At 39.2% G+C, this 12220-nt stretch overlaps 1 protein-coding gene across 2 annotated transcripts in view; it reads left to right on the plus strand.

Annotated features, from left to right (window-relative positions):
* Positions 1–11838, plus strand: part of ctnnd1 (catenin (cadherin-associated protein), delta 1) — a 38436-nt gene extending 26598 nt beyond the window's left edge. For both annotated transcript variants that reach the window (XM_004066142.5, XM_078950049.1), the window contains exons 10-19: positions 4682–4790; positions 4951–5083; positions 5982–6029; positions 6142–6266; positions 7006–7156; positions 7290–7512; positions 7621–7850; positions 8186–8224; positions 8423–8475; positions 10351–11838. In XM_004066142.5, the coding sequence (XP_004066190.2) occupies positions 4682–4790; positions 4951–5083; positions 5982–6029; positions 6142–6266; positions 7006–7156; positions 7290–7512; positions 7621–7850; positions 8186–8224; positions 8423–8475; positions 10351–10362 (1123 nt within the window). In that variant the 3' untranslated portion in view covers positions 10363–11838. The remainder of the gene's footprint in view (positions 1–4681; positions 4791–4950; positions 5084–5981; positions 6030–6141; positions 6267–7005; positions 7157–7289; positions 7513–7620; positions 7851–8185; positions 8225–8422; positions 8476–10350) is intronic.
* Positions 11839–12220: the final 382 nt, after the last annotated feature.

A 12220-nucleotide genomic window follows, 5' to 3' on the forward strand; every position in this document is an offset into this window, starting at 1 on the left:
GCGCTCAAAGTAGTCAGCAAAATCAAAGAGAAGACAAAAGCGAGATTTGACACAACGCACATAAAAAAATGCGTTTTGCAAACGCAAAAAACGTTTTTGAAAGCAAAAAAAAAAATTTGAGCAAAAAAACCATTTTTGAGCAAAAAACTTAGAAAGTTTTGTGTTCAAATTAGAAAGTTTTGTGTGCAAAATGGTGGCAGAAATATCACTCCATACAGGAGGGCTGATAAGCTGACTCCAAGTAGGGATGGTGAAACCCATGGATTCGATTCTACATGGAGAGGAAGAGTGTTAGGAGAAGGTGGTGGATGACTGAATCCAAGTGCGGACACAAACTGGTAGAAGTGAAGTGATTTATTATGTCTTGGCTGAGGAGGATGAGGGATGATGGCAGAGGGACTTGCAGGTGGTCAAACAGGCAGATAGGATGGACTTTCTGGAAGGGATTGTGCAAAAGTTGGAGTTTAGTAGCTCTTTGATGCAACTAAATGTTAGAAACGCACAAGGCGAACAGTAATCTGGCGCTGGCTGGAGGTCCTCCTCAGGAATAAATAGTGTCCTTGATGGCTAGCAGGGATGGAGGTGCTAATTGTGGGAATAAGCAGCAGGTTTTGTGCCCCTTGAGGAGGCATTGGCCCACAGAACCACAACAAATAGAAGAGGGGGGGGGGGCAGCAGTAGATCCGCTGAGGACACAGCGTTTTTGCCTGGACCTTTTCAGAGACCATATTCACCTGGGCTCTTCGTCACAACTGCCCTTATGTGTGGACACGGGGTAACTGCAGATGAAAAATAGTCAAAGCTGTACGGAAATAGGAAATATCATGTTTGTACACCACTGTGAGAGTTTGTTCACCAAAAATGTTTGTGGATATTTTTTTTACTATGGGCATGCTCTAAGTGACAGGTTGTAGTGAACACGTCCAAACAGTTGATTTTTGCTTTTAACAAATTACATCAATGTAAATCTTTTTATTGCAGTAAATGCGGTTAGTTGCAGTTTAGAGTAAATCTTGTGTATACATAAAAATGTAGACAGGACTTTATGGAAAAATAATTTTAACTGATTATGGTACTTAAGAACTTGATAAATGTAAGAAATGCAGAAAATAAAACTGATCTGAACCAGGTATAAACTTAATTAACCCGAAATAGACACGCAGTCCCAACCAGGTTTTGACATTTGCCACTGGATCCCACTTAATGGGATATCACACCTCCTTTCTCCTTTTTTCTTTTACGAATTTGAGGTTGTACATCTCTATCCTCATTTGCAATTTTGTCCTTGAACTATCTTTCCCTGCACTGTTTTCCTATTAATTTCTTTGCTGAATGTTTCACTTCTACCATTGCATTAGGCTTTACCTTGTACTAAAAATCACAAAAGTTTTTGATACTGTATTTTATCTTTTCATAGTAGGACTATTGTGAGAGTTCCTGGCACCTGAAAAATATGCAGTAATAGTTCCCTATAATTTATTTACTTTCCATAAACCATCCTGTGGAAGTTTGACATTAACAGTTGTGAGGTCAATCATTGACATTTCTAACACGCAGCTCTAGCTCACAACAGCCTTTGCTCCAATTCATCATAAAGGTCTTCTGTCAGGTGGAAGTTAGGATTATGTGCTTGTCTTTCCACATCATAATTGCTCAACCATATGAATATGGAGCAGTAAATGACCATCCCCAAAGGGTTCTGACAAAATTGTGAGTTCAGAATGATCCTGAATCTCTTGTTGACTTCACTAAAACTGAGGGGGGAGCTGAGCTCCTGAGAAGCAAGCCCAGACCATAACCCTGCTTGCTTGGAGCTTGGTTACTTTACATTTAGCACAATGTTCTGGCAACAACCAAAGCCAGACTAGATGAAGAATCATGATTCATCTTTTCCAGTGAACTTTGTAGCTCCAATCCACTTTGATGGAGCTGCTTTGAAATGGAAACCCATTCCACAAAGCCGTCCGTGTTTTGTTCTTTCGTTAATCTGAAAGACACCGGAGGTTTGGAGGTCTAATAGTTGACACTATAGAAGGTGGTGACCTCTGAGTGCCATGCACAACCCCGGCTGTCAGTTTCACACAGCTTACCATTTTGTGCCTTTTCACACACATTTTCACACCAACTTGTCATGTACAGTACAGACCAAAGGTTTGGACACACCTTCCCATTCATTTGAATGAGAAGGTGTGTCCAGGTGGTCTGTACTGTATATGGACGCATGCCTAGGGACCCCCTCCGTGTCAAATATTGACGCTTCTAGTTAGCCCATCTCATCGTTTTACAACGCGCTGCCTGTTCCAATTTAATCACCTTGGTAAAGTTTCACAGATTCGGACTTCTGCGTCAATAATAATAATAATAAAAATAATATTTAAATAAAGAAAAGTTTTTTTCCCCCCCTTATATTGTCCGAAAGCAGCACGGTTAAACAGAAGTGAAAGTAAATGTATTTTTTATGTTTGAAAATGTAAATAGGGCTGCATGGTGGCGTAATGGTTAGCGCTCTCACCTCACAGCAAAAAGGCCCCCGGCTCAAGACCCGGCTGGGAGACCTGAAACAGAACATCAATAGGGACCTTTCTGTGTGGAATTTGCATGTTCTCCCCATGCATGTCAGGGTTTTCTCCAGGGACTCCAGCTTCCTCCCACCATCCAAAAACTTCATAGGTTAATTGGTCACTCTAAAGTGTCCCTAGGTGTGCATGGGTGTGTGATTTGTGGCCCTGCAACAGACTGATGACCTGTCCAGGATGTCCCCTGCCCTCACCCACAAGTGGCCTGGATAGGCTGAAAAAAGGTTTAGAACATGAATTAATAAATGACAATCTAAATCAATCACCAGCAATTTAAGACCTCTTATTTTCAGCACATCAAAAAATGGCGAGATGGGCTCCCCGAAAGAGTCGATATGTGATGCAGAAGGGTCCCTATTGAAGCGTCAGAATATGACGAGTTGGGATGTGAACATGTTGATCAATCAGTCCAGTTGCACAGTTAACATCTTGACCAAGTACCATAACATAAAATCACTGAGATCAACCCATTCTTTTGCAAATGTTTGTAAAAGCAGTGTGCATGCCTGGAGGCTTGATTTCATATAGCTTTGGCAATGGAAGGAATTAGAACACCTACATTTATATTGCTTTGTGTACCATTAGTATCTAAGCTTTGCAGAGAATCAACAGGAAAGACAAAGTACACCAATACTAACTCTTTATAGCAGTCATCTACTGATTGGAAGCCTTTAAACTTTTGGCCAGTGTCACTGAGCTGTCCAAGTTGCCGCCTATGTGTGAATATGACGTACTTTATTAGTCAGTTTATAAAAAAATTTCTTAAGACTTTCATTCATGCAGGATGATTCAATAACAGAAAATGTTTTGAAAGGTGTTTTGAAGTTGAACATCTCTTTTTCAAGAGGCTTTGTCAATTCTGTTTACAATTTTGCAGATAATTTATATTAAGTATCTCTGAAATGAAAAAATGTGAATAGTAATTCCATCAGCACATTCGCTAGAAAATACAAAAGAACCACATACGTTTTTGTAGATCAAAATACTTAAAACCCCTACAGGGATGTCAATTTTGGAGCAGGATTTCACCGTAACAACATGCCAGCATGTCCTAGATTCTAACATCATTTTAAAAAACTCCCATTCCATATAAAATTCAAAATTCAAAGTGAAAGGGTAACGCAACAGGACGGTTGGGGGCTGACTCAGCTCAGATTTGAAAAATGCAAATAAAAAAGGGGGCGTGGCTAGGGGAGGCGCCCTGAGCAGGGGAGGCTTTTATACTGCAGAGTATGACGTAAAACCTCTGAAATTACATGGAACTTACATCAGTTTTATCTGGAGGGGGCAGCAAACAGACAGCTTTAGCAGTGGTTTAAATGGACAACAAGGAGTGGCGGTACCCTCTTTCATGGAAGTTGAAACAAAAATGTAGAGAATTTTGAATGTTGATATTGATCAATAAAAATAAGTCCTTTTTTCTATGCGTAATAATATGAAATAATTAAGAAGGAGCTCAGGTCAAGTCTATAAATAAATGTAGTCATACACTGACTGTAGATCAAATTATTTTAAATGGTGTACAATTATAATATTCATTTTCATTTGAGTTATTAAAAAGCAAACAAGGAACAATGGATCAAAAAGTGTAACATTTTCTTGAAATGGAAAAACTAAATGATGATGTATTTAAAAAACTGATGAAAAGACTGTCAAAAGAATGTTAAAATAAATATCCTGATTAGGTCATCAGGAATAAAATGACAACCCGGTGTGGTCTGTCACCTGAATGCGATCTTGCCAAATATTCTGTAACTCACCATCTTTTGAGAAAGTGTGGAGACGTCATAAAGGATTTATCTGATACCGCGTTTCCAGCATAAGTCAGCCGTCTGGATTTTAACCAGAAATACTTTACACAGTTCTGTGCATAGCATAGAGCCCTTTTGATTTTTTTCTTTTTATTTATTATATTATTTTTTTGGGGGGGTGGAGGTGTGTGTGTGTGTGTGTATTGGGGGGGGGGGGGGGGGTTAATATTGTGTATTGGAATCTTTCATTTATCTGAAAAGATGAGTATTTCGATAATTTTCAGGTTTCCATGTGCCACATTCCGTTCTTGGGCTTTTTCCATGACTATTTTTTTCTTTTCCTTTCTTATAAAGAAATGTCAGCGCTGCAGAGATTGATGAGAGGAAGAAAATCAGGGAATGCAAAGGATTGATTGATTCTGTCGTGCACATCATCAAGTCACAGTCTGACCCTGAAAACAAAGTACGTAGAAGTTTATCTATCTTTATTTTAAATGCATTTACGTTAGACTGGTTTCCAATGGCTTTCTTTTGTTTAAAAATGCAAACTTTACTGTGACAATTTCCATATTAGTATTTCCTTCATTTTTTTACTCAACACATTTTTTTATCCGTGTCTGCAGTTGACAGAGAACTGTGTTTGTGTACTGCGGAACCTGTCCTATCACTTGCACATTGAAATCCCAAACCATGATCACTACAAGGAGACGGCGTCCTCCATGAGGGGTCAACGCTTCGGCTCCCGCAGGAGTAGAAGTCTGTGTCAATAAAGTGTTTCTTTAGTCCATTTTACATCTACTTACTTTCAAAGTATTGTCAACAATGTGTTTTTTTTTATCCCTCTTTTTTTAAATTCATCTGTTTACAGCGTGTTCCAAATCATATGCTAATTTTCTATGAATTTTCTAAAAACTCAAGGAAAATAACAGCATTATTTTCAAGTCAATAACCATTAGAGTATATATTAAATATTAGATAACAAAGGTTGAACTTACCTGGCAAACTATTTATCACAGTTGTTGAAGATTGATGTCAGCAAACCAAGAGCCCTGAGATACAATATCCTCCATGAGTTTTATCGAAAAAGAAAAAATGTCATCTTTTTGACACTTAAATACAATTTGCATAATAATTTGGAACACACTGCATTCTGTGTTGTGATGCGGGGATATAACAAGGCGAATATGTGTCAGTGTTATGAACTGGATATCTCAGCTATGGCTGCTTCATTTGTCTAATTTTTCCTTCTCATTCTATTTCCTTCCGTCATCTCCATTGTTCCCGGTTTTCCAAAGGTAAGCATTTTTTTGCCCAATAATGTTTGCTGCTCGCTCTTGCCTTAGCCCTTGTGCTATCATGTGGGGTCCAGATGACCCCACCCTTACATTGACGTGTTATACCTACCATGACAAAGGTGGATAAAGGTGAAGAGGATTTCATGTAATCCATAGACTCCATTAAAAATCACACACCATTGAAGAAAAAAGGTTCATCCCACTGTCTTGTGGGGTCCACATGACCTCACTCTCTCTGAGAGTGGGGTCATCTGGACCCCACAAGATAGCATAAGGGTTAGGGAAAACAGCAGTAGACTGTGGATGTTGTGATAAGAGACTGGACTGTCTGTATTTGAAGGTTTGCATTTGTTTTCTAGGAATCAGAGAGAATGAAAGACAGGCCATGACAAACACATCTGCTAAAGGTGAGCTCAGACTTAATGATGGCCTATTGTGTTGTCCTCACTACCTTTCTGTTTTTTTTTGTACTTGCTGCTTTTTGTCCTTGATTACTCGTTCCTTTGACACATCATACAGGCTGGGAGCTGCTGTGTCAGCCAGAACTGATCAAAGAATACGGGCGCCTTTTGGATTCTAAAAATCCTCATGTGTTGGAAGCATCAGCTGGAGCCATTCAGAACCTGTGTGCTGGAGACTGGACTGTAAGTGATGCTGGTTCTGAGGCGTTCCCTTTACAACACCAGCCGACATATTTAAGATAAAGAGGGAGAATAAAAAAACATTTACAGTTTTCTATGATGATGATAAAGGTGAAATCAATGTTAAATATGACGTGGGACTGCTGTAGCTGTGGATCAGACTAAAGGGTGATGATGGAAGGACATATCTATCTCCCTTTGCTTCAATTTCACCAAAGATTTTCCTTAAAAATCTCTGTATATAATTTTTGTTCAGCAAATTGGCAGATAAGTAGAGACTCAATACTTAGAGCATGGGGTAACCATCATTTTATACTTTTACGTGACTTCTGTGGGGCAGTAGGAGAGCTGTTGACCACTCATTGGAAGGTTGCAGGTTTGGTTCCCGTTTTGCTGGCCCAATTTTCAAAGTGTCTGAGCTCCACATTCAGTCAATGATAGATGGCATATGCTGATATAGTACTTTTCTACCTTGCTTTAAGGCCCAAAGCACTTTACAATCACAGTCCCATTCACACATTCACACACTGATGGCGACTTTGCTGCCAAACAATGGCGCCAACCTATAACCAGGAGCAATGTGGGGTTCAGTGTCTTGCCCAAGGGCACTTCGACACATGCGGGCAAGGAGGGAAATGAACCTGTGATGGTCAATGATATGGGACATGTTTCAAATTTAGCAAATAAGGATATTTGATTGAATTAGAATTATTAAAAACATTGAACATGCATGTCTGTTTAGTGTGGACGAGAAGTCCGTGCCAAGGTGATGGAGCAGAAATCTTATGAGAAAATGGTGAAGCACCTGGATCATGAGAATGAGCTAGTGATCCAAGCCATGTCTGGAGCCCTGTGTAACCTGGCCTTAGACCCACTCCACACAACTGAACTGGGTGAGTCCCAAAGAGCTGTATTGTTGGATGTGATGGAAAGATTCAATGATTTTTTGTTGCCTTAGGACATGAGTTGGTGACCAGTTCAGACTGCGTATGTTCGGAAAATTTCAGTTTTTCCATCCGTTATCAGGTTTGATGGCCGTTCCTAAGCTGATGTCTAAGCTGCCCGATGGGGAGGGTCCTTTGATGTATTCCGAACAGACCAGGATGGCAGTGCTCAGCGCCCTCTATGTGATATTAGGCCAGAGTCTTGAAGCTGCCAAAACCCTGCTCCCAAAAGATTCCAAGAAAACACAAGAAGATCCCAAGAAAACACAGGAACTCTATAAACTGGTGCAACTAAAAAATCCTGAGTAATGATTCATTTCTGTTTTATATTTTAACTTTTTCTCAGGTTTCTAGCCCTTTCCATGTTCAATTAACATACTCTTGATGTGTTCCTTCTGTTCATGTCTTTTTAGGTCAAAAAACAGCAACCGATATTCAGAGCGTGAGGTTCGGGCAGCCAGCTTGGTGCTGCAGAAACTGTGGGATCACAAAGGACTGCGTCGTACTTTATTGAAGAACAAGTATAAAAAGACTGACTTTGAGTTGACAAAAAAACCCCCAAGCAACAAAAAATCCAAAGGAAGTTCTGAAAAAGAGCCCCCTAAAGAAAAGGTCCCTGAAGAAACGACTCACCTATTAAACGGTAGAGATGAGATTCGTTCATTATTTAGATAGTTTTGCTCTTTCATTGCAAAACCTTGGGAATAAAATACTCCCCTCTGTTGTTACTCTAGTTAAGGGCATGCCTGTGCCAGACGTGGTTTTCTAAATTCTGAAAAGTTTAATCTAGAAAAAAGCATTTTGAAGTGCATAAAGGGTAATGCTAGTGCTTTTTTAGACAGTATCACTTCAGTCTTTGTAAGTGAATATGTTTCAATCATTTAAAATTAAGTGTTATGCCTGAATTTATCCTTTACTCGTATGTTTCCATATAAACTTCTATTTTTACTCTTTGTTTTCATCTTTTTATTTTTTCAGATAGCAAAGATGAGCCAGGTGACAGGAATTTTGAAAAAGGCAAGTTGAATTTAAAACAACAACAAAAGGACACACACTTAACACTATTATTTAATTATGGGATAGAGAAAGCTAGTTTTTTCAGTTCAGTTATTTTTATACAATTTTATAATATTTTTTAAAGATGTGAGACCTTTGCATGACAGACTAGTCACTAGTGCATACTTGTTTGAATGGTTTTCCATGTGTCTCATTTAGGCTCCACATCTAACCGAGATGGCCAGTTGGACACTGCTGCCACAGGTGCACAGGTAGGCTGACCCCATGAGAAAACTGCACAAACACAGTCCTGCACGGCTGCATTGCATCCTGTAGTCACAACTCCCCTTACGGGTAGATACGGGATTTCTGTGGGCAAAAAATGGGCAAAGCTGTACGGGTCACCCAAGTTGCCCGCAGGAAATATCAAAATGGTAGACGGTGAGTCCGTAGGGGACGCGCATGCTGTGGTTGACAGATCGTAGGGAACACATAAGGGTAAATAAGGCTGAAGTACACTATATTACCAAAAGTATTGGCTCACCTGCCTTGACTCACAGATGAGCTGAAGTGCCATCCCATTCCTAACCCACAGAGTTGGGAATATGATGTTGCTCCACCTTTTGCAGCAATTACAGCTTCAACTCTTCTGGGGAGTCTGTCCACAATGTTGAGGAGTGTGTTCATAAGAATTTTAGACCAATCTTCCAATAGAGCATTGGTGAGATCACACACTGGTGTTGGTTGAGAAGGCCTGGCTCTCAGTCTCTCTCTAATTGTTTAATTGTCCAAAATTTTTTGGTGTCCTGAAGCATTCAGTGTTCCTTTCACTGGAACTAAGGGGTCAAGACCAAGTCCTTAAAAACAACCCCAGACTATAATTCCTCCTCCACCAAATTTCACATCACCGAGCTACCCAGCTCCTTGTAATGTTTCAATGTGGAAAGGAAAAAATGTAAATCATAAAAATCTTGTTAATAATGATTAAAAAAAAGTGTGTGACGTTTTCTGTCAGAAGTTCTATGACAGCAAAACACACATTATAATACCATGTACAATGACAATACTTCACCACTGAGGTATCCCTAATGTGACAGCTCCATTTCGCCTATCATAAATTCATAGAAGCATTTTTTTTATAGATAACGTTCATAGTGTATTGTCTTATTAGGAGAGACAGAGTTGAAACAATCCCAAGCCACTGTACGTTTTTTTTTACCAGGAGCCATGGTAAAGTGCAATGAACTGACACCGATTCCAATACAGTCGGGAAGCGTTCGGGATTCATTTGAGAATATGTCACAGATGTCACTGTTTAAACACAGGTGACATCTGAACCCTGGTTCGACCAAACAATGTATTTGGCGCTTCATACGTCATTAACCACGTGATCTGCGCTAGTGGACAAACGCCTCGAAGCATTGTGCCGAACCACTCTGCTTCACGAAGGTGAAACAAGCGCCGGAGCGTCCGTGTCAAACAGGCCATTCCTAGAAATTAGATAACCAGAGCTTATTTTGTGTGGGCATCCTATAAGCACTTACGGTATTACCCCATGCATGCAGCATTTCCACGCGGTCAGTAAGAGTTTAATATGCAACCCTTACCAACTACATAGTGCAGCGTAAAAGCACTGTACCACAACATCACCCGTATGTCATAAGTATGTGTAACTTACATTATCCTTACAAATACTTACAATACACTTACCACACAGATGACAATGGTCATTCTTTTAATAATGTTCCTTGAAGTGGTCACAAAAGCCTTAAGGGACACACCTGCACCTGTCTTAAGATGCTGCCCCTTCTGTCCTCAACTCTGTACAGGTCCAGAAACCTGTCCTGTACTGGTGAACTAAGGCATTAGGACAAACTCCAATTACATTTGTGTTTTTGTTTTTTTTAACATGTTCTTGTGGCATTTTTCTCATGATGGAGGACATGTGTGAAGACCATTGAGATAAAACTGTGTTTCTGAGTATTTCTTTATTCAAAGAGTAGTGAACCAGGGTTACAGAAAAAAAACTTTTTTGAAATACCCATAAATTAAGGGTTACCTGTTTCCCCCCCCAACTCTGTGTTTATAAAAGTTTCCAATGCAACTACTTTACAAGTTCATTTTTCTTACATGTTTTCTTTTTTCAGGGGAACGAATAACTGATTGCATCTTGACAACAGAAAGCCTCTATCAACAGGCCTTGCTGAAATGATGATGGCAATCACCATGACAACTATGTGACAAAGTCCCAACCTCAACACCAACCTGTCTGCCCATCTTGACTCTGGTGCAGTTGTTTGTTTTTTTTTGCCTCTATGTTAGACTCTGTCCTAGGAGCTGATTAATGAAACCAGGGCATGTGGTTGTTAACTCCGATATTGTGGCCACACCACTAAACCTCCTCACCACTCAATGCTAGACCTACAGCCACCAGGGAAACACACTAAAGGTCTTTCAGAGACTTTGACTTCATCTGAGAACCTTCGTGCTTTGCAGAGGTTGGAAACTCTAAATGGTATCTCAAAAAAAGCGTTTTGGACCAGACCCTAACAAATTTTGATGAAGTTTTCACTCATGGTAATAACACTGAAGAAATCAAGGGAACCTGCAAGTTTGTTATTTTATCTTTCACTGATGGTTAACCCTTCAGAAAAATAATCCTTTTAAAGTAATTATTTCTTTAAAGAATTGTTTTACGAAAGCTTCAGTATTGATACTGGTTGATCTGCTCTGTACTATTATTTTCATGTGGCAAACATCTGCCAAAGGCCGCTCCTCCAGCTATGTGCTCTGGTCCTCGTATTTTTGTTTTTTTCCTGGCTTGGATCTCCTGTTCTTCATGAAAATGCAGAGTGATTGTGTTAAAAGGGAGTAAATTATAACTAGAATTAGAACTCCTATCCAAAAAAAATTAACTGCAACTTCAGACTTTAGGGGACCTTTAAAAAAAATCTATTCTATTCCATGAATTCTGTTCAAAAGCTTAGTCTCCATATTTGTCTTTTTTTATGCTCTATGCTACAAAAGTGTCTTTCATTTGCTTTCATTAATTTAGTCTGACAGAATAGAACCTTTGAAATGACCAAGTAATGTCTGTTTGTTTTTTTTTATTTCTTTTTGCTGAGTGTACTGTACATACTGAATGGAAATGTAAGGGATACTCTGGGAGCTTTGTTGAGTATTTTTCCACAATGTTTTATTGTCCACGAGAAACTAGGCCTCCCTGTCCCAAACTGCCTTTATAAGTGAACTGACCTGGAGCAAAGGTTATTGTTAAAGAATCTAAGGGGGCACAGAAGTGAAAGTGATAGGCAAAGATGAGAAAAAAGCACATTTAAAGTATGTACTAAAGAAATGTATTTTTTATATATAATGATTTGGGTTATTTTCTTTTGGGTGCTTTGGGTAAATAGATATGCAATTTGTTTTTTTTCTTTGTCTTTAATCGTAAAACTTTGGCTTTGTTTGATTAAAGTCAACTTCTCAAAGCTTTGAATGCTGTCATTGAGATTAAATCAAAAACATTATGGACTGCAGTTCCTTTTCTGAGCTGTTGCTCGTAGAAGTCACAGTCTCATTTATTAATGATTTATGTATTTTTTATATTGTTTTCAATAAAAACCAAATGAATTCCCTGCCTTTGTGACGTGTTTTCTCTGCAGTTGAATCGACTTAAAAAAAATTGACTTACAGATCTACGTGCAGTGCGCTGGAGCTGCCGCTAGGAGTCGCTGCAGCGACCTTGAAGCGGAACGTTTACCAAACTTCGCCATATTCACTTTTTCCGTCTGTAAGACATGAAGTTGAATTTTAGGGTTTGAATAAGAAAACTTTAGTTTTAAAGCTGACAAAGAATTGGTGAGTAACTTAAGTATTTAAATGGTTAAGTTAATGTGTTGCTTTTAACCAGCTAGCAATTGCCCCGGTTTTCCTCCTAACTGACTCAGTGACTGATGATGTGCTTCCTTCCTTTGACAACAAAACAGTGAAAGTCAAAAAATCGAACTTTAAGGTTGG

The sequence above is a fragment of the Oryzias latipes genome, chromosome 1 (assembly GCF_053564925.1).
Source record: "Oryzias latipes strain Hd-rR chromosome 1, Olatipes_Hd-rR_3.1".
NCBI lineage: Eukaryota > Metazoa > Chordata > Actinopteri > Beloniformes > Adrianichthyidae > Oryzias > Oryzias latipes.